The sequence below is a fragment of the Nothobranchius furzeri genome, chromosome 6 (genome assembly GCF_043380555.1).
Source record: "Nothobranchius furzeri strain GRZ-AD chromosome 6, NfurGRZ-RIMD1, whole genome shotgun sequence".
Taxonomy (NCBI): domain Eukaryota; kingdom Metazoa; phylum Chordata; class Actinopteri; order Cyprinodontiformes; family Nothobranchiidae; genus Nothobranchius; species Nothobranchius furzeri.
Window position 1 is genome coordinate 22,268,700 of NC_091746.1, and position 22,387 is coordinate 22,291,086.

The window sequence follows — 22,387 nt, forward strand, 5'->3', positions numbered from 1 at the left end:
ACAGTTTGAGCATCAGAACGAGCCCCCGCGCTGAGAGAACAAACATCTCAGCCCTGAAGCCGATCTTCATCCGCATACGTCACAGATCACATGATCAGGAAGCAGACCATGTTTGGAGATCGTTTTGGGCCGTTCCTGTAAAAAAAGTGAGGCGCGAACCAGAAAAGCATCTGCCGATCACAATTCGACAACGGATTATGAAAGAACGGATAACGCTCGAAACACACGGCTTCTTCCTGATGTAAGAGGTGAGTCTCGTCTTTGTTTAGGTTGTTTTGGCATCGACATCATGCTAGCGCGCAACATTCTGTGACTCTTAAAAAAACAGTAAAAACGGTGAGAAACGCTGGCAGCGAAGGCCGTTAGTGATCAGGAAACGGCTGGCAGTGAATGAGTTAATAATAAAAAGAAAAACTGTTAGTGATTTTCAGAAACATCTGGGTTTCTACCAAGACAAAAAAAAATGCTTACCTCAATAAAAGTGTCAATGTTATCCATTAGAGCCTGAGCTCGGCCAATAATGAACTGGTTCACGCATGCGATTGCATGAGATCTGAGACCAAACACAACCAGCTGGTTACTTCAACAAGGAACTGATCCAAACATCCAAACATCTGACTTTCACAAACCTGATCTTGGGGCTGCAGTGTTTGAAGAACTGTAGAAATTTGGGGATCATGATGTTGAGGGGTCTGTTAAGAGCATCGCTATCGAGCAGCTCAGAAGAATCCTCGCAGATCTTCTGCAGTGCTCCAAAAGAACCCTGAAGGAAAGAGAAGATCACAGCTATTAGACTAAATAGCAAGTAAAAAATGTGCTTGTGTGTGTGTGTGTCTTACTTCACATGTGTTATAGTCCTCCGAATTGAGTAAATTACAGAGCTGAGGCAAAAGCTCTGGCCAAGTCTGTAGCTCTCCCTTTGAGGCAATGGTTGTGATCAAAATGCCTTCATGACAAAGTAAAAAACAAATTGTCAAATTAATCCAAAGAGTAACAGATTACCTGATAAGACAGTTACCGGTGTATAAAAAACATCAGCCAAACACAGCATTCACACCTACAACCTTACCTGCATAAATTCAACATCACACATGATAATCTGACTTCACTCACACGCACGCACGCACGCACACACACACACACACACACACACACACACACACACACACACACACACACACACACACACACACCAATTGTAGCTCTGATGAGCGGCGACGGATCTCCAATGTTGTTGAGGCATTCTCGTTTGATGAAGTCAGCCACGTTGGGAGGAAAGTTCTGGTAGTGAGCTTTAACATTGTTCTTCAGAATCAGGCCACTCAGGGAGCGGGTCGGCTCATCTTCACAAAGAAAATAATGCATTTTAAAATGTAAAAATGCGGTTTGACAGAAACATTTACAATATATGAAACAAACTTACAAAAACTATTCAGTCAATATTAACAACCCAGTCATATTGTCAGCATTTCTAGTTATAAAACTCAGACATACCTTCCGATTTGAGACTGGTGAGAACAAAGATGAGATAGTTGTTGAAATCAGGAAACTGGTTGAGCTGCTCCAGTTTCTGCAGTATCTGTTAAAGCATTCATCTTTTCACCACAGGACACATTCTTATATAGCATCAGCTACTGATTGTGATTCTGACCGCATGGATTAATGCTCAATCATGCTGCCTCAGCGGAGTGCACATGGCAACACAAACTGTTAACTTTTGCAGTCACTGATGTCTCACGAGCTTTTTGCGGGGGAGGCGAAATCCCACACTTTGTCTTCTTAACCTCACTGTAATACACAGAGGTAAGGATACTTCTTGCACGGCTCTTTGAGTCGCTGTGTCTGGAGACTGGGAATCCTTCAGAAGCTGAAGCACTTGCTGTAGACCTTGTTCATCAGGCTGCCACTCCATCCTACAAACATAATGCACTCACAAGCTGTTTAAAACGCATGTAGCACACACACACACACACACACACACACACACACACACACACACACACACACACACACACACACACACACACACACACACACACACAACTGCTCCACCTATTAACTCTGCAGTAGTGACAGCAGTGCTTCTCCCATATAGATCTCTATATGAGGCTTTAAAGTCCCAACAGAAAATGTATTATAGTAGCTATAAACATAGGCAAAAACAGCACATCTAACATGACTTTGTGCAAAATTTTTATTTTCATCCATAAAAACTAAAAGACTTAATCTTATTTTTTTTCAAGGTGTTGCTTGTTTTAAATAAGGGTTCTCTTGTGGAAACAAAGTCTGAACATTACTAATAGTATTCACAGCAGAAATACAAACAGCTTCAGCACAGGTAAGTCCAAGTCGAGATCTGATTTATTACAGAGCATTCTGTTAAGCTCCGACTAATGATAATTACATTTGGGAGGTGGTTATTATCACAACTCCTACAATAAAGTACTGTCACTCATTAATTAAATCATAGTTATGTTCTTCTACCAGCTAACAGACTCAGACCACGATTATGATGATTAAGCAACTATGATTCAAAAACAAACCAACTGCATAAACTGGCCATCGGGTGTCTGAATCTGTGACGATCATCGGGTTCCAAAAACTCGCCGAATCGCTCTACCTCCATCAATAAATAGCCAATATTCCGCAGCTATCAACAGTAATCTGACTAGCCTTTTTTCTACATGAGGCCCAACGGCGCACGTTAGCTTAGCGTCGCTGTTGTATTAACACATAGCTGACTCAAACTGATATACCACCATCCGGCGCCAGTTAAACAAACGCCACTAAGCACCACCAAATTTCTGAACGTGAAACAAAACCTACAACTAAAGTATTTTGGAAATGTGCAAAAGCAAACTTCCGCACGTTAATCCATAACAGCTACAAGTAGCCTGTCTGGCTAGCAACATGTTGAAAGTAGCGCGAAAGGGTTTACCTGTTCTCGCCGGTGTAGTAGATTTATGTTTTCTACAGACAAGCGGGGAGATACGTTCTACAATCTAGCATTAAATAAAATATGTCAGCGATCAATGAGGCCTAATGCAAAAATGTGATGGCGCTGTGTTTTCAACGTTAGCTCGTAAATGACTGCATGCCTTAAGAACGAGCCGGGTGGTTTGATTTAGTTCGGCTTCCGTACTGGTACCTGGTTGAATCACGGGCGTATGGGTTGAATGCTACAATCACGATGAAGCATAAAACACAAGTTTGATTTTAATACTTTAGTGCTCTTCATTTCTCTGTGCAATTAAATAAATCTAAATAAATACGCAATTCGTCTACTTTATTGATAGTATGCAATAGTGTATGTATGTAGAGCTGAAACGATTCCTCGAGTACCTCGAATAATTCGAGTACAAAAAATCCTCGAGTCAAATTCTCTGCCTCGAGGATTCGTTTAATTCATATTTAATTAATTCATGGCTTTGCAATCGCCCGGGGTCATGTTTCACCCGGACCGAAATAAGTGACGCACATGCCCACTGGACTGAATGCACACGCGAGTAGCAAATATAACTTAACTTTCTCTTAAGCCATGGCGGACAACTTGAACCCCGGTGGAGTGCGAAAAAGACAGAAAATGTCAAAGTTGTGGAACCATTTTTCACGTCGTAAGGTGGAAAACGTAGTCCAGTATAAATACAGTAAAATGGATTTAGCCTAGCACAACACCACATCCTCCGTGCTGCAGCACCTGTAAATGTCACTTCTGCAAGCGGACTCGGACTCGGAGCCTCTACAAGATAATGCATTTTAGCCTGTTTTTCTATATATTCTGCGGACTCTGCGACTTTTTCGTTTGTAGCACTCAGTTTCAGCTCACACCGTACGTCTGGTAGCAACACGTCGAACTTAAAATGTGCTAAAAATAGCAGTTTTTACACAACACGTTGGACTTTTTATTGCGTTATTGATGTCCGTTGTCCCTCGGGGTTTCTGCAGGAGGACACGGGTATTTATGAGTGGCGGAGGAAAACGAAAGAAAGTAAATAAATGTTTTGTGATCAGCATAATTTGACAAAACCACAGCAAACATGCTCTCGACAATCCTTGTTATTGTGAGAAAAAAAGTGTGGAAATTAAAACGGACGTGTGTTAATAGGGAAACAGCCGGCGAGCTGTTTGCGCCGTGAGCGGTTCTGGTTCTGTTTGGGCCGCAGCCGCTCGCAGCACTACTTCAACAGTTATCCTCCTAGTTTTTGTCTGACTTGCAGGCTAGCAGATTCTCGCACGAGGGGAAAATCGGCTCAGGTTTACTTATTTTTTGCACAGGCATTTGTTTACTGTGAAGTAAAGTTGAAGTGCTGAAGTTATGCAAACTAATTTTGAATAAAACTTGAATAACTGGCAATTGCTTGCTCATTTTAAGAGGTCTTTCATAATTATAACATGCTATTTGATATCATCACTTTTATTGTCACGTCACATGTGCAGGTACACTGGTACAGTACATGCGAGTGAAATTCTTGTGTGCGAGCTTCACAGCAACAGAGTTGTGCAAAAATACAGTAATGTAAAAACAAGTAAAATATAAAAATGGCTAATCTAAGTATACAAATGAATAAAGTAAACAATAAGATAAGAGATATAAAATGTACAGAGGTTGGTATGTGCAAAACAGTGGCATTAATGTACAGTATGGAGCGTGTAATGTTGGAACTTGGTGGAGCTCGCGACGAGGCAGCCATACTCGGCGCCATCTTGGCTCATCAATATATGATATAAAGGTTTACAAACACAAAAGTGTAATTTATTAGAGTACTCGATTAATCGAAAAAAAGATTCGATAGAGTACTCGATTACAAAAATATTCGATAGCTGCAGCCCTATATGTATGGCTGCCGACCCGGAGGCGTCATTTGGAATTCTAGGATGTCCAAGGAAGGCCCCGCCTTCTCGCTTCTGATTGGCTGGAAGGGCTCTACTACGATTGGTTATTTCGTGTAAGAGAAAACAATTTTCCCTCGCTGCAGGTTTTTATGTTTACAGCCAGATCTTGAGTTTTTTTAAGAAAATGTTAACTCATCGCTATAATAAACATCCTTTCCTGTTTAGCAACAAACCAGGTTCAGTTTATTTCATAAAATAACCTGAAAAACATCAAATGTGAACTTCTAATAATTCTTGTAGCATTTTATTACACTGTAGACTGACTTTATATCTGTTGGCTCTATTAGGGTTATCTTATTACTTCTTTATTTGGCAATCCTGCTTTAAAAGGCTGTTTACAAGTTAGAGCACATCTCTCATCATCAGATTAAATGTATATCATTCAATCAAAAATTATGATTTAGACCTATTTTTCACCAGTTTTCATTATTCTAGAGAAGAAACAGACCTGGGGCCTCATTTATCAAGCTTGCTTCGGCACAAAACAGGGTCAGAAAATTGCGTAAGCAACTTTCCACGCAAACTTTGGGATTTATGAATGAAAACTTTGCGGAAAAATGTGCGCAACTTTAAGTTGACTAAGGACCTGGCTTACGCACATGTTGGACATGGAGAGCACATGCAGTGCTGCTGCTGAGAAGGATAACATTATGAAATCATGCGGCATTATCACTTGTACCGCTTAGTTTTCACACAGAACAAGACCCCCCACATGCACACACACACACACGCATGCGTGCACACTCACACGCACACGCATGCGTGCAAACACACACACACAGCCTGAAGCGCAGAATACGGAATGCAGAAATCAGCAGGGGGACAGATTGAGATAGAATGTCATGCGTCTGACAGTGTGTGTCCTGTCACTGTGACCCGATTGATCATGCACCCTGGCTACTTGGACAAGGGAGATCTCCGTTTGGCTGACTGGTTAGTGTGCGTGACTTTCACCCGGGAGTCTGGGGATCAAATCCTTATTGGATCATTTTCTTGATATCCGCCACAGATCTCTCTGAAGAACTCAGCATTGACGGCTTCAGCAATGCTGTGCCACTCCAGATTTTCTCTTATTTGTTTTGCAAAAGCACTTCCTTTCATTTCTCCACCTCACCCACAAGTAATTTCTGCTTGTGAAATAACTCTTCCTTGATCTGCGGTCGTGATCGAAATGCTGCAACAAGCCAGCTTATGTATATGCATGAGATCTACAAGGCACTTTGCATTGACTATTTATGGCAGTAAGTGGGCGTGGTGAGGGCGGGATGTGACTAAAAAGCAGCTGAGAACATTTGTAGATAGTTTCTGATTTATGAAGCGGAGATTGCGTGCAGCTGTGTGTACTCCATGTTTGATAGATCACAAACCTACTTGGCGTAAGTACTTTTTTTTTTTTTGCTGAGCTTAAGTACGGTTTTAGTAAGGATTCTACGCAATGTTTGATAAATGAGACCCCTGAGCACACAGCTTGGCAGAATAGGGCAATTTTGTTAAATGTCATACCCAGCTAAGGCACATATGTTTATCCTATGTATGCTTCAGAGCCAAGAGATATAAAGTAAGTCCAACAGTTTGATAAATGCAACAAGATTTAAAATTCACATTTTACGTTTTTCAGTTTTTTATGAAACATAAAACATAAAATATTGTAACCAGAACAGAATGTTTATTATAGCGCTAAGTTCACATTTTCTTTACTAAACGCCCCAAAACAGCTTTCTGCTTGCAAGTGAGCACCCTCTCTCTGCTTGTGGTTCAGTCAGCTCTTAGCGAGGACAGCGAGTTTGCTAAATGAAATAGCCAATCGTAGTAGAGCCTTTCTAGCCAATCAGAGATGAGAAAGGCGGGATCTTACTTGGACATCCTAGAATTCCAAATGACGACCCGGAGACCGCAAATTCAGCACAGTTTCAGACTTGTATTGTGTTTGAGACAGCGCCGTCTAAAGAATGAGTGTTTTATTGCAACTATAGATTCAAAACATGCCTACATGTGTATCACGTTACATGTGTTGTTCGAAGTTAGAAATATCAGAATTTTATTGAAGCAACATAAAATGATTTAATTGCTGGTGAAACTTTACATCAAACTATTAAATAATTGACCAGTATTGTTCCATCTAACTGAAATATCATTTTTGTGTGTTACTTGTGGTGGTACATGGCTCCTAGATCCAATGAAGGACGAAAATACCAGCACATTCTTCATTTATGCAGCCATCAGGATTTTAAATCTACAAGTCCTGGAGGAGCTGCCAGACATTCATTCTCCACTGGGATCATCTTTGAGACAAAATGTAAATTTAAAAAAAGTAAATTGTGGCTTTCTGAAATGATCTATACACTTTAAGCATATTCATTGTATTAACTTTATGTATTTAAAACCCAGCAGATATTCTACTATTTATTGTTTTGATGGTCCCAGTAGGCTGTTGTGTGTGTGTGTGTGTGGGGGGGGGGGGGGGGGGGAGGGTAGGGGGTAGTCTGAAGAGAAAAGAACACTTTTCTTTATTATGTATAGTTATCACAGTGTGAACTGTAATGTTTTGCAGCAAACACAGTTTAGTTTATATTCACATCAATACCATTACTTACTATATGAGCAGTGCTCCTTTCTTTAACTTTTACGTAACACCCAAGCCCCCCACAATGCGGCTCTAAAATTGGTCTCAACCCGGAAGTACCTAAAATTGCAGTTCCACCCTCATCCACTAGGGGCTGGTGTCAGAAGCGAGCAAATCCTCATAGACTCCCATGTTAAAAATATCAATTTCACAGCAGAAATAAACATGTTTACAGCCTGGTACCAAAACATGTTTTTTGTTTAAATGATCTAGTTTACACTCTTGACAACTCTGAGGGGGGTGAATTTTTTTCTCACTCTTCTGTTTAAGTGTATTAAAAGCCTAAAATTCTGTATAATTAATGAGCATCACACCCACGTGACCACAGAGCTAGCTCCGTGGAAAGGCCTCAGTAGAGCCTTGGTCTGGCCTGGAAACTGTTCCAGGATTTTGAGTCTCTGTGTTTGTGTATTCTTGTTTGGATATTTTTTGTGCAATTGTTGGACAAAATGACTTGCTGTGGCATTAATTGCACTAATAGAGCGTCCAAGGAGTCTCCACTTCATTTTTTTCGGTAAGTAAAATTATATTTATGTATTTTAGGTCACTGCCGAGCTGAGCTTAGATTTTAACATGTACTGTTTAACCATGAAATTTAAATGTAATAGGGTAAAACCCAGTGCATTTAACATAATGCTGCACTTTAGAAAATGGGTTGAAATGTAACATGTTGGTGGAGCTGGGTTCCGACTATCGGCTTGTGGAGGTCTCGGGAGACCGATGTTTTCCACCTGTTCTCCCCTCCCCGCAGCTCGGCGCATCTCTGTCTGATCGCGGCTTCTGTCTGCTGCGCGGGTTGCCGGCTTGTGGAGCTCTGGGATGGAAACCTTTCCACCCGGTTCTCCCCAGCTGCAGCTCTGCGCATCTCAGATCGCAGCGGCGCTTGTCTGCTGTGCGGCTGCCGGCTTTCAGCAGCTTTCGGGAGACCACTGTGTTCCACCCGGTTTTACCCAGCGGTCAGCCCGGCGTATCTCTGACTCAGAAGCTCTGGTGTGGTGCACAGTTAACTTCGGTTGTAGCTAGGTTGCTACCTCCGTTAGCTTAGCTCCTTCCTCCGCATTAGCTTTGGGTTAGCTTCAGGTTAGCTTGCAGCTAGTTCGACCAGGTGTCGTCAGTTGATCCCAGCCTTACAGCCCCACCCTCAGCTCCACCTCTCTTCCCTTTTGTGGAATTGTCTGGGCTTGACGGAACCTGTGACACGGTCAAAATGGCGGTGGTGGCCACCTCCCATTTTAGTACAAAAACTTATTATTTGGAACATATGGAAACCCATTGTCCAGTATATGTATGTCGATGGTAACACCCGCCCAATTACGGTATCTAGCAAAGGACAAACAATATTAGTAACCTAAACCTAGAGACCTCACCTTGGCGCCTTCTGCTGACATATTTCAGACACTACCCTACATCCATTCTTTGACGTCCCAGTCATCAGACCAAATCTAATCTGACGACAATGAGAGAGAGACAGGAAAAAAACTGAAGAAGAAACCACAATGTAGTGTGAGCAAGTAATATGGCTTGTATGTTCCCCCATCCTCTACTAAAGACGAGAACTCTAGCTGTGCTGTGCTTTGTACTTGTGCTCCTCTGACTTTGGCTCTCTGCCACGGTCACCATCCTCTTTTTAATCTTCTCTTGAATTTCTTTGTCCACTACTAGAGAATCATAGAAAATATTCTGGGGGCTGCTGATTCCTCGGCATATTCCTTCTCGGTTCACAAGGCCCGGGGAGTAAGGTGGTATCCCCCTCCATTACACATCCCCTCCTTCTCTCACAGTCCACCTCCTGCACACTCACATTTTCCATTTTTGACCACTCAAACCTGTTGATGTGTTGTCCTATCTGCAACGTCCTCAACATTTTCCTCCAACTCACCAGGCTCATTTGGCACCAGATAAATAAACTTGAATTGAACTGAATTATTTTTGACATGCTTATTTTGTATTGTGAATTGTTTTTCTCTTTGTGGTGCCTTCCAGAGACACTAATTTGAACTGATGGGAACAGGTGTGGAATACCCACAGGTGCAATGTACTCATTAACGGAACATAAAAGGAGCTGAGGATGGAGAGTCCAGGAGAGAGCTTCCGCTGGGTACAGTTGGGGTTGCGATATCTATCATGGGTCAGGGGCATGGGTGAATCCGCTACTGTGGTGGCCCTGTTGGACTGTCATTGGGAGTTTGAGTGCAGAGGCCGTTCCGGATCGGCTGAGGGAATGGGCGAAGGAGCTAGGATTCCTTGAGTGGCCAATGTGTTTCCAACTGGTCTGGATCGACGTCCCTTTGTGGTTTCTATCGGTTCCTGCGGTGGACTGTTATTTTTATTTTAATGGGGTCGAAGCGGTGGAAGGCCGGGAGCTTTTATGGAATATGTGGGGATGGTTTAGGCAGGGTGGCGGTGGGGTTGGTGGTCCCTAGTTAGGGTTATCGTTGTAGTCACAGGACTGGGGACAGGTGCACTGTGTTCTCTGCTGGGTTGGTGGTGATTTGGTGGGCCCTGCAGTGGATTGAGGCACTCGGCGTGTGGTGGGGATGCTTTTGGGTGGCACTTTTGGCTTTTCTCCAGAAGGTTGGTGTGTATGGGAGGCTGTGATTGGTCTTGGGCTTTGTGCCATCGTAGATAAGGCAGTAATACACCTTGTGGGCATCTAGCCTGCCAGAAGAAGAAGAAGAAGAAGAGACCAGGACAGCAGCAGACACCAGAAAGACAGGCATGTGGCCTGATTGAGAGAAAGAGATGCACCCTGGACAGTTACATCTCTGACATGGACACGGGCGCCCGACCCCCCAGAACACAGATCGGTACCTGGAGCTCAGTCCTTGCAAGTGGCCAAGTGCTAAGGATCGTGGGTTGCCCTTACCCCGCACATGTGAGTGGCACAGTGTTGGTGCTGGTTCCTTGATGTCTTGTCAGGGCCTTTGGCCGAGGAAGGCATGTCATGTCCAAGGAGCGGATCTGTGGCAGGGGGCTGCATGAGACAAGAGACTGACGGTGCGCGCAGCAGCCATCGGGCAAGGGGGTGACGCTAATGCTTTGATGGCAGCACAGACGGGTTGGTGCGGGAGATTGGCTGTGTGCCTGAACAAAGTGACCACTCTTGAGGGAAATATTGAGGTGGTCCACACATACAAATACCTTGGTGTCTGGCTTGATGATTCCCTCTCCTTCAAGCCCCATGTAGATAATCTTGTGAAGAAACTCAGACTAGGTTTCTTCTTTCGAAATAAACTGTTTTTTCTTTTGAGGCAAAAAAAAATGACTAGTTACTGCAAAATTTCTGTCTATTCTGGATTATCGAGAACTTTTGTATATGACTGCCTCAGCACAGTGTCTTGGTAACATTGGTGTGGTTTATCATGCCTTGCTGAGGTTTATTACTAACTGTAGACCACTGACCCATCATTGTGAATTGAATTCTCAAGTGGGATGGCCTTCTTTATCTACCAGGAGGTTGGGACATTGGTACACTTTCATTTATAGGGCCATGTTTGGACTTCCCAACTCCATCTGTAACTTCATCTCACAGAGAAGTGTAACTTCTCACAGTCTGCGTGCAAATGATCAGTTGTTACTTTGTGTTCCGTTTGCTCGCACCGAACTGGGCAAAAGGGATTTCGTTCACTCTGCTCATTCTGCATGGAACAGGCTGCAGGAAAACTGGAAATTAACTGGGTTTATCTCGTTGAATACATTTAAAACCAGACTGAGAACCCTGGAGATGAATTCCCTGTGTTGTAACTGCCTTCTGTAATTTTGTACATAAAATGTCTGTGTAACTGAAAAAATTGTAACTGTAACTTTTGCTGCCTCTTTGCCAGGACTCCCTTGAAAATGTATTTATTTATTTATTTATTTTAAATCTCAATTGGACCTTTCATGTTAAATTAAAAAAAATTTTTTTAATTGCCCCAGATTAACAGTACCATGCAACCTCCCGATTTGCCGACCGGGTGAGCAAAGCACTTGGGACCATCCTCTCTTTGACCTCAAGGTCAAAAGCCTCTCAGTAATGCTTACAAGTGGTTTCAGAAGCTACAACACCTCAGACGTGGAACGTCTAACTAGCAGATCCTGATAGTATCTCATGGCCAGTGATATCTGAATTCAAAGGGAATGAATTCTGACTCTGACTTCGAGATTCTGGAGCCACTCCATCCGGTGACATCACCAATCTGGCTGCCTCTTCTCCGGATCGCTCAAGAGCAGCCGTCACACAAGGGTATTGTAGACTTGCACACTGGCGTTTGATGGTTTAACGAATAATCTATAGTTTGTCAAACCATACAGTCAAACTGATTTTACAACCCAGACGCCACAAGATCTCTCAGATACTTAACAAGGTTTTGCTACAAACATCTAGCTTACATTCCATTATTGAATTAATTGTCTGTTATCTTGTACAACCATCATATCATTCATACTTTGATATGTATAATAAGTAATTTAGAAATATAGTATAAAATTAATTTTTTATGAACTATATCCTTGACTCTGTCTGAATTAATATGAAGTGTGTGTTCCCTGAATAGTCCAAAGAACCTAAGGTAATATTAAATCAAATATTCAAAGACCAATCAGATTGATTATTAATATTTATATGGAATATCACGTCTTATTGATCATTTAATAATATGTAGTAACAATCCACCATGCTACACACACACATTCACACCATGTCCCTCCGGTCACCAACAGCAGCATTCTCCGCAGGGACCCAGAATCAATCACACAACCCTCCCATAACTGGACAACTCACTCTACCACCTGAGCTACTGCTGTCCCTCCTACTGATCCTGAGCTGGGATGACAGAGGCAAATAAATAAATGAGTAAATAGACTAAAAGCAAGAGTTCGCTCTACTCTCCAACTAAAAGTATCCAAGAGCTGTCACAAGACTTTTTCTATCCTCAAGCTGTTTGACTAATTTATTCTTATTTACACTCAAAACTTGATAACCAATCATTTGTTTGTCGATTAACGTAAATAAAATTAAGATTTATGTGTTAAATCTTTACAGTCACCGATTTTCTTTTTATTTTCGTTAAACCAATCTGTGGAATTAAAAAAAAAGTAAAAGCAGTCTCGTAAAAGTGACAGCCAAGAACAACCAAGCAATCACCTATCTACATTCTTGACTACGCAACGTGAATCTCTAGTATCAACCAATCAGCGTTTAGTAAGGGGCGGTGCAACGAGTGGAGGATAGCAACAGTTGCCCCGGTGAAGGCAAGGCGCCATAGTCACGGTAGTCCTGGCGACAAGAACCAAGCAACGATAGTCAACAACAACAAGCGAGATCTAAGGGATTACATTTTTACAAAGAAAACGGACGATAGTGGGATATAAAGGTGAAAAGTAAAATATATCCGAATGTATTGTTTAGTTTGTTTATTACTTATAAACGTGGCTTGTGTGGAACGGTTGAGCTCAAATGCGGAATTCGGTCGAGCGTATTGAGTGATGAGAAGTATTTTTTTTTTCCAAACGGAGACCGTTGTTATGGCGATGTCAGATCTTTGATAAGAGCACAAGATGGCGGGTGGGGTTGTAGTGCCAGTCGCACTTTCTTGTTTATTTTTTTATTTATTTAAGCTACATCTGTCACAATGTTCAGGTTGCTTTAAAGCCGTTTCGAAAACCCCGAAACAAAACCGTGACGTCATTAGTAGCGTGAGGAAATATTTATGAACTATGTAGATATTTGTAAGAAGCTAGCTCGCTTAACGTCACACATCGACGTCAGCTTTTTAGCAAGGAAGGAACGATCCCTTTCACGCCCTTATCTGAACTCACTTTTCAAACAGACTCTAAAACTAACTGCGTTCACAGTTTAACTGAGTGTGAGTTTCTGAGGCGTGTTTTATGACTTTGAGAAAGTTTTTAGTGTGATATTGAACCAATAAGTCACACTCGAGTGTGTTACGGTATGTTGTGCCGAATAAAGCACCCATGCTGGGAACGCACCTCTGGGAAACACATTTCCAAGGCACTCGCTCTGACTCATGGGGTAAAAGTTAAAACTACACAATTAATAGATTTTTTTTCATGAATATTTTCATCCTGACAAACAAGGCTGCTTGCTATTTCTGACCAAATCTACTCGTCAGGTTAGTAATTATACTTTAACAAACATCTACCATCCAGCTTAGAGGACATTATTACAAATTACTTTATGCAATGATAGCTTTAAACATGTTAACTTGTAACCACTGATAATCACGCTTCTTATGAGAAAGAAAACTGTGTTCTTCACTTTTGACATTTACTCATGCTTATTTAATAGTGATGGGAATCCCAGCTCTTTTTAGAGAGCCGGTTCTTTTGGCTCAGCTCACCAAAAAGAGCCGTCTCTTTCGGCTCCCAAGTGGCTCCTCAGATTTTCTGTTGCGTAGAGTACATTTATAACCAAAATAATGCAAAACTATATGTAAAATGATTTACTAATGTAAAAAAATGCTATATATCTAATATTTATCATTTCTATGGATTTAGTAACTGAACACTTTAAGAAATCTCCACTTTCCGACTGCTGGCGCTCATTTTCTCACCGTTTTCGTCACACTCTCCTGTCTCTCTCTCTCTCTCTCTCTCTCTCTCTCTCTCTCTCTCTCTCTCTCTCTCTCACCTTTTTCCTCCTCATTCCCTCTCGTCTCCCTCCGCCCGCATGTGCTCTGCTGTGTGTCTGAGTCTTATCCTCCCTCTTCCCCGCCCCTACTGCTCTGTGTGTGGACAGTCTGGACACGCAGTTACACATGTTGACCAATCGCCTGTGGCTTTCACCAAAGCAAAGGGGAAGGGGGGAGGGGACGGCTCCCAATGACGAGCCGGCTCCCGTCGTTCACTTCAAAGAGCCGGCTCTTAGAGCCAGTTCGTTCGCGACCGACACATCACTATTATTTAATAGAAGGTAGAAAGGAAATAACTGGATGCATTGATAATAAGAAGTATGCAGTTTGTAGATCTTAAGAAAGCATTTGAGGCAGTTAATCATGACATACTGACTAGAAAAATGGAAAAAGTATGGTTTTAGGGGAGTAGTATTGGACTGGATAAAAAGCTCTCTGTTAAATAGGCAGCCATTTGTACAAATAAATCAACATAAATCATGATTAATGGATTCTGTATGTGGGGTACCTCAGGGATCAGTATTGGGACTAAAACAGTTTATTGTGTACATAAATGACATATGCAGATTATCACAGGCATTTAAATCTGTTTTATTTGCAGATGATAACCAGATTTTTTTTTCTGGTGTGGAACTGCAACAGGTTTTAACCTATAGGGCATGTTGTGATCTGTGGGGGAAACCAGAGTACCCGGGGGAAACCCACGCATGCATGGGGAGAACCTGCAACTCCACGCAGAAAGGCTGCAGCCAAGTTTGGAACCTGCAACCTTCTTGCTGTGAGGCAACAGTGCTAACAACTGCGCCACCATGCAGCAAGAATGGTTTGATATGAATAAATTGTCACAAAATTTAGATAAAACTAAATGTATGTTATTTGGAAACCAAAAAATATATAATGAGGTCAAGATAGTTATTGATGAAGTGCATATTGAAATAAAATTCCTTGGCGTGATTATAGACAATAAAATGTGCTGGAATCCACACATCAAATATGCCAGGGGGAAGATGGCTCGAGGCATCACAATACTGGGCAAAACTAAGCACATTCTCAATCAGAGAGACCTGTGTATATTATACAGCATGTTACTACTACCATACTTGAGCTACTGTGTAGCGGTCTGGGGAAACGCATACAAAAGTACTACAAAAACAATAACCACAATGCAGGTGATCAGATTACTGTAAATCCTCCAATATTAGCCTGTATTTAATTAACTGCCGGGTATCATATTTTGGCCGATGTCGGAGTCGGCGGAGGTGAATAATGGCCGTTTTTTTATTGTGGCCGGGTGGAATGTGGTAACAAGCAAGTACGGGGGCGGTTGTGTCATCGTCTCACTTTTGATTTGCCAGTGATAGACCGCGAGGGTAACTTTAACACATGCAAAGCTCTGATTGTTGACGCGCTCCAGACATCTGCGTCCTGAGCACGGCCACAGTAACATTATCAAATCAGGTGTCGCCACCTCAAAAACTAATTTAACACGCGATCGTTCATGTCGGCTCATTTCCTTTTATGTTTTCTGTCTTTTACTCTTTTATTTGTGCCTGATGCGTTTCGCTGCTGTGGATCGGGGCGCATCACCTGTTTTGTCCTCGGTGACGCACCTAATTGATGCGGCCGGCAAGCAGCGCACACTCCGCTGTTTTTGCGGTCGGTAGATCTTTTAGAACTGCAGTTCAAAGGTAACTCATAAGGTGAATATATATGAACCCAGGTAGCAGTTTTTCTTTAGAATTGAGAGGAGATGCAGGAAGATAATAAACAGGCAGGACAGAAAAATAGTCAAATAAAAACAAGTTAGTTTTTGTGCCTGGTGGTTGCAACAAACACCATTGAAGGTAATCAGAAGTGAGGAACAGAAAATGAAATAATTATTTTAATGTTTAGAGCAGCAGGAACTCCGAGAGGCTGCAGGCGCATCAGTGAGTTTGCGGCCGCTGCGCAGGGGGAGGGGGGAGAGGGCTGAAGCAGGAACTACCGTTGTTAAAAGAAATGTGTTTAACTTTGAAAATGTGGGCGCAATTTTAATTGTCAAAAACTCCAGCGAACCATTAGTTCATTTTGCTCAAATAGAAATTGAGGCCTCCCTCTAATTCTGGTCCTCTTTCCAATAAAGGCCCGGAGCTTGATGAGCTTGAGTCAAATACAAGCCCGGGCCTGTATTAGAGGATTTATGGTAATAACATATGCAGGATATATGGACCACACAAATTAGCTCTTTTTTCAAACAAGGACTATAAAATTTCAAGACAGCAACAGCACAAATTTTATATAAAGCAAGTAATAAATTACTGCCAAGAAATATAGAGAAATTGTTCACAGAGAGAGATGGAGGATATAACTCGAGAGGAAGATTAAAGATACATAGGGTTAGAACAATGCTAAAGAGTATGGGTTTAGCAAAGGTAGGAGTTAAATTATGGAATAGCTTAGAAGAGGAAATAAAACTAAGTACAAACATAAACCAGTTTTTAAAAGTTATCAGAAACATTTAAATAATTATAAAGAAGAAAACAGATGACCATTGTGGATTTGCTTCTATTCTGAGGAAGATGCATTATGATTATCACTTGTTATTGTAGATGAAAGAGATGTGAGTTTGCTTTTTGGATGGGATAATTGTTTTAGATTTTTTCTTCTCTTTTTTGTGATTTACAATATAGCACAAGTAACAGATACCATGTAAAAAGGGGTAGGGATATATAAGTTTATACTTCAGGCTACTCCCCTTCAAACAACGGAATGTTGTTGAATCAATGATGATGACAGTAAATTCTGATGGATATGTGTGTTAGAAATTAAAAAAGAAAATAAAGGAAACTTTCTTTTGAGGCGCTTTATATGGCAGAGGTGCTTTTTCTTACTGTTTATCTTCGGCTTGACATGCCTGCCATGTTGGAGGTGGCGCTTGGCCAAGTAGGAAGGCCCGCAGCTCTAAATTACACTAGCTTGAATTATTAGCAGCAGAAGAAGAAAAGATCTTTTCTATAGCGCCTCTCAAGATAAATATCAGGTTTTAGTATCCGGTTATGTAATCGATAAAATGTTTTCCCAACTGTGGTCCCTGATATACGGTGAGAAAATTGTCTCATTACGGATTAGTGATACATTCGTATTCTTTCACAAATGTTAGACTTAACAGGAAAAGCTCTACTTCCTTCTTTAGTTAATCACACACACACACACACACACACACACACACACACACACACACACACACACACACACACACACACACACACACACACACACACACACACACACACACACACACGCTATGTTAAATAAACATAAACATGCTCGCAGTTTAAAGGCACCAATTTGCACTTTAATGTTTGTTCCTAACCCTGACATTTACAGCTTTTGACTCTCATGGTCTCTTTGTCCACCCAACTAGTGTCTCAAATCGTTAGTTGCCATGGCAACATGTGGATACTCCGAAGACCTTCAACCTCAGCAGGCCAGTGCAGTAACCATAGCAACATCTACTGCTACCACACTCTCGTCTGCAAAGGCTGCACACTTCCTGTCCGAGATACCAACAGCCTCTGGAACAATCTCATCAACCAACCAAGCAGCAGTGGCCTCTAAAGCAGGACAGGATACACTTTGTTCTCAAGCGCCACCCACCCAGAGCCATAAGCCAGTGGGCCTACCGACTCCGCCACAACTTTACAATATCCATCAATCCACAGTTCAGAAGAGTAATGGACATGGCAGTTCTCCCCAGTACATCATAGTAACGGTTACAGGTGAGAGAAGAATTATCACGTACCTATAATACTGTACATTATACCTACTGGACACATTCACAAATAAGATCATTTTGTTATTAGATACCTACTGGCTTTTTGATCATGGCATCCTCACCAACATAACATATTTAATGATAATCTTGAATACATATTAGCTTATAGCAGCTCTGGCTCAGTAGGTGGATTCACTTGCTTATCAAAACGTCAGACACACAGCTGCAGCTCATCCCAGATCTAAGCTAAATCTTTTAATTTTCATCAGTCAGCATTAGTTGATGAATTAGTTAATCAATGCCACTTAATAGTATTTGACCAGGGAGTGGATTATATCAAACACTTGTTCATTTCCAATCTCTTTTTGTGTGTTTTTAGATAGAATATTTTTTCCAAATGATTGCACACCAAACAATTTGTCATTTAAACAACAATCAATACTAAGTTTAGCCAGCTTAACCAATGATAACAGTACTAACATTTACCTTTAGACTAAAAAAATTACTGAAATGTGGGAACTTGTGACTTTATTATTCTGCTAAAATAGAAAATGTAATAAAGCAGTTTTTATTTTATTTTCTATTGTCTATTTTAGGGGTCGTGTCATGGAACATCCACTTTTGGAACTTTTTCCCATGTTACATTGTCATTTCCTCATATGAAATACTATAGCATTCATGCATTTTCCTGTCTCAGTTGCAGTTTGGTCCATGTAAAGATTTGTCTTGCATCCAGGAGAAAGTAGCTCACTTGCATCTTACGGCATTTCTCCTCCCTCTGAGTCTGGTCTGGTCTTGTTTCTGAAACCTGGGTTTTCTGTAGATTTTCTGACAAATTACTTCTGCATTTGTGACAAAACATCCATCCATTTATTCATCCATCACTTTTCAGCCGCTTATCCGGGATACAGGTTGCCCTGGAAATTGGCCAAATGCAAGGATGGGAGTAGATTTTCTGCTGGGGTGGGGCTGGGTTAGTGGCCTCGGACTCCATGGGGCTTTGTGATGCTGCTGTTTGGGCCTTGGCGAGATGGGCTGGTTTCTCCATGCACCGGGTGGTATTTTGGGAACGGAGGTGCCTATTTGGGCCAGCGGGGGAGCTGGCTGCCTGAAGGGCTTAGGCCCCCCAGCCGTTCCTCCTATCCCCAGAAATTTTCCTCCTCCTGCTCCCTCACATTTTTAGAACCCAGTGCAAGGTGCTTTTATAGGGTTTTAAATCTTTGCATGGCCTTGCTCCAGATTACTTCTCTGAGCTACTGGTTTTTTACTCCACTGCACTGTCTCTGAGGTCGGCTGATAGGATTCTCCTGGAAGTCCCAAAAATCAAAACGCAAGCTCAGATGTGACAGATATGTAGTGGCCCCTAGGCTCTGGGATTCAATTCAGTTCAATTCTATTCAAAAATATTTTATTAATCTCAGAGGGAAATTGATTGCTGTAGTAGCTCATAATAATAATAATAATCAAGTCATCAAAGAGTTATTGTATATTACATAGGCTGTTGGCAGGAAGGATCTCCAGTGGCGGTCAGTGTTGCAGCGAAACTGAAGAAGCCTCTGACTGAAGACACTCTTCCGTTGTCGGACAGTCTTGTGAAGAGAATGCTCAGGGTTGTCCATAATTTTCTTGATTCTCTGGAGAATCCTTCTTTGCATTATCTCCTCCAGTGGTTCCACAGTCGTCCCCAGAACAGAACCAGCCTTTTTTATTAGGCTGTTGAGCCTTTTCAGGTCCCTGCTTCTGATGCTGCTACCCCAACAGACGATGGCTGAAGAGATTATACTCTCAACAGCAGACTTGTAGAAGATGTGCAACATCTTGCTACAGACATTGAAGGACCTAAGCGCCCTGAAGAAGTGCAGTCTGCTGTGTCCCGTCTTGTAAACGGCTTCACTGTTCTTATTAAAGTCCAGTCTGTTGTCCAGGTGAACTCCAAGCAGGGGCGGATCTACAAAATTATTGATGGGGTGGCAGAAGAGGGGCAAACATTTTTCTAGGGTGGCAATACATTATATATATATATATATATATATATATATATATATATATATATATATACATATATAAATATATATACACACACACACATATATATATATATATATATATATATATATATATATATATATATATATATATATATATATATATATATATATATATATATAATATTTTACTGCAACGAGATATTGTACTTTGGTTTTATTGTTCACTCAGAAACACGTTTTCCTTTTTCTTTTCCCAGTATTTACATATTCATTTGTTTTGGGTCCTCATTTAATAAGTTTAAAGGCCCATCACGAAAATAAAGCACATAATAAAAGTATGTCCTTCCTTCAACAGCTGAATGCGGCAGTTTCCATGTTGCTCAGCAACACAATTTACACATTCATCAAGATCCAAAGATTTTGCCCGTTTTGATTCAATGCTGAGTACAGCCTTGCTTCATAGTCTTTTCTCTGTCAAAGCAGACTGCAAATAGGTCTTCATGAGCCTGAAAGTTGAAAAACTTTGATTTTTCTTGAATTTATAGCTGCCAGCTGGGGTGGCAGCAAGGGTAGCAAGGCTTTCTTTTAGGGTGGCAACTGCCACCCTATGCGACCCTTGTAGATCCGCCCCTGACTCCAAGGTATTTGTATTCCTCAACCACCTCCATGATGGAAACAGTGTTTGACTCCACCCTGTTTCTTCTGAAGTCTAAAATCATCTCCTTTGTTTTGTTCACATTCAAGGTCAGATTATTGTTTTCACACCATGCCACAAAGCGCTCCACCAGCTCTCGGTACTCAGCCTCCTGTCCATCTCTGATACACCCGAAAACTACAAAGTCATCTGAGTATTTCTGTAGATGACAGGTCTCTGATTTGTACTGGAAGTCTGAGGTGTACACAGGGTGAAAAGGAATGGTGAGAGTACAGTCCCCTGTGGTGCTCCAGTGTTACTGATTGCCTGGTTTGATGTGCAGTTTTTCAGCCTCACAAACTGTGGTCTGTTTGTCAGGTAGTCTTTAATCCAGGCGATAGTTGAGGCCCCCACCTGTGTCATCTGGAGTTTCTGGCAAAGTACATCAGGCTGGATTGTGTTAAATGCACTGGAGAAATCAAAGAACACGACCCTCACAGTGCTGCCTGCTTTGTCCAGATGACAGTGGGTTGGTTGAAGCAGCTGGATGATGGCATCTTCAACTCCAACTCCATGGCGATCAGCAAACTACAGCGGGTCCTGATATGTCCTAGTTTGCTTATTCATGTGGACAAGCAGGAGTCTCTCCAGGACCTTCATGATGTGGGATGTCAGGGCAACCGGTCTGTAGTCGTCATTGACTGATGGGCGAGTTTTCTATGGAACTGGAACAAGGCAGGAGGCCTTCCACAGGACTGGAACCTTCTCCTGGGCCAGGCTGAGGTTGAAGAGGTGCTGCAGAATCCCACAGAGCTGCTCTGCACAGGCCTTTCAGTACTCTGGGGCTGACACCATCTGGACCTGCAGCCTTGTTCCTGTTCAGTCTCTCCAGCTGCCTCTTCACCTGACTTCTAGAGACAGATAGGTGGGAGGGGGAGGTAAATGGGGCAGCAGCATCTCCTGACTTGGTTGAAGACAGATTTATAGAACCAGAAGAGTCCATGACTGCGTTAGAGGACAAAAGAGCTGGTGTGTGACAGGAAAATGTTGGATCAGAGGAGGATGGGATGTCTGATTGGCTGGGGACAGGCGAGGAGGATGCTGGATTTGTTCCTGAACTGAACCTATTGAAGAACTTCATTGGCTGTGTCCAGGCTGCCATCTGTGCAATCCTTCCTCTGCTTGAAGCATGTGATCTTCTGCATCCCTGATCAGACATCTCTGATATTGTTCCTCTGTAGTTTGTTCTCCAGCTTCTTCCTGTATGCCTCCTTGCTATCTCTGATCTTGATGTTCAGTTGCTTCTGTATACTCCTCAATAATTCCCTGTCTCCCTCCTTGAAGGCTCTTTTTTTCTCATTTAACAGATTCTTCAGTTCACTGGTGATCCAGGGGTTGTTATTAGCAAAGCATCTCACTATTCTGGTGGGTATGATGTTGTCCACACAGAAGTTTATATAGTCAGTGACACATCTAGTCATGGCATTGATGTCCTCTTCATAGCCTTGGCAGAGAGTCATCCAATCTGTGGTCTCAAAACAACCCTGCAGGGCTTCTTCAGTGTCCTGTGACCATTTTCTCACAATTCTTCTTGTCACAGGTTGCCTCTGAACAAGTGGTTTGTATTCTGAGCAGAGAAAAACAAGATTGTGATCTGATTGTCCCAGAGGAGGTCTTGGTTTGGACATGTATGCATTCTTTACATTTGCATAACACAAATCCAATGTCTTGGTCAATGTCAAATCCAGTTGTGCTGCCGTTGAGTATTAGGTCAGCCTCTTCACTGTCTGGTTTTAAATCACTTGAAAACCTATTTTTATAATTTGGCTTTTAACTCAGCATGAGTGTTAGTTCTTAAGCGTT

The 22,387-nt window shown here is 41.9% G+C and overlaps 2 protein-coding genes across 4 annotated transcripts in view; one reads left to right on the plus strand and one right to left on the minus strand.

Moving 5' to 3' along the window:
* The window catches only part of tnpo2b (transportin 2b), a 32,209-nt gene extending 29,094 nt beyond the window's left edge, over window positions 1-3,115 (minus strand). The window contains exons 1-7 of the mRNA XM_015969705.3: window positions 2,939-3,115; window positions 1,814-1,913; window positions 1,495-1,570; window positions 1,194-1,343; window positions 840-946; window positions 630-763; window positions 472-553 (exon numbers count right to left, since the gene is read on the minus strand). Coding sequence (XP_015825191.1) covers window positions 472-553; window positions 630-763; window positions 840-946; window positions 1,194-1,343; window positions 1,495-1,570; window positions 1,814-1,912 — 648 coding nt within the window. The 5' untranslated portion in view covers window position 1,913; window positions 2,939-3,115. The remainder of the gene's footprint in view (window positions 1-471; window positions 554-629; window positions 764-839; window positions 947-1,193; window positions 1,344-1,494; window positions 1,571-1,813; window positions 1,914-2,938) is intronic.
* A 9,621-nt stretch (window positions 3,116-12,736) lies between these two features.
* Window positions 12,737-22,387, plus strand: part of LOC107392126 (MHC class II regulatory factor RFX1) — a 32,562-nt gene continuing 22,911 nt past the window's right edge. For 2 of the 3 annotated variants that reach the window (XM_015969725.3, XM_015969733.3), the window contains exons 1-2: window positions 12,737-12,870; window positions 17,552-17,906. In XM_015969725.3, the coding sequence (XP_015825211.3) occupies window positions 17,573-17,906 (334 nt within the window). In that variant the 5' untranslated portion in view covers window positions 12,737-12,870; window positions 17,552-17,572. Of the gene's footprint in view, window positions 12,871-13,524; window positions 13,630-17,551; window positions 17,907-22,387 lie in introns of those variants that run through there. The other variant, XM_070552653.1, reaches the window with a different exon arrangement.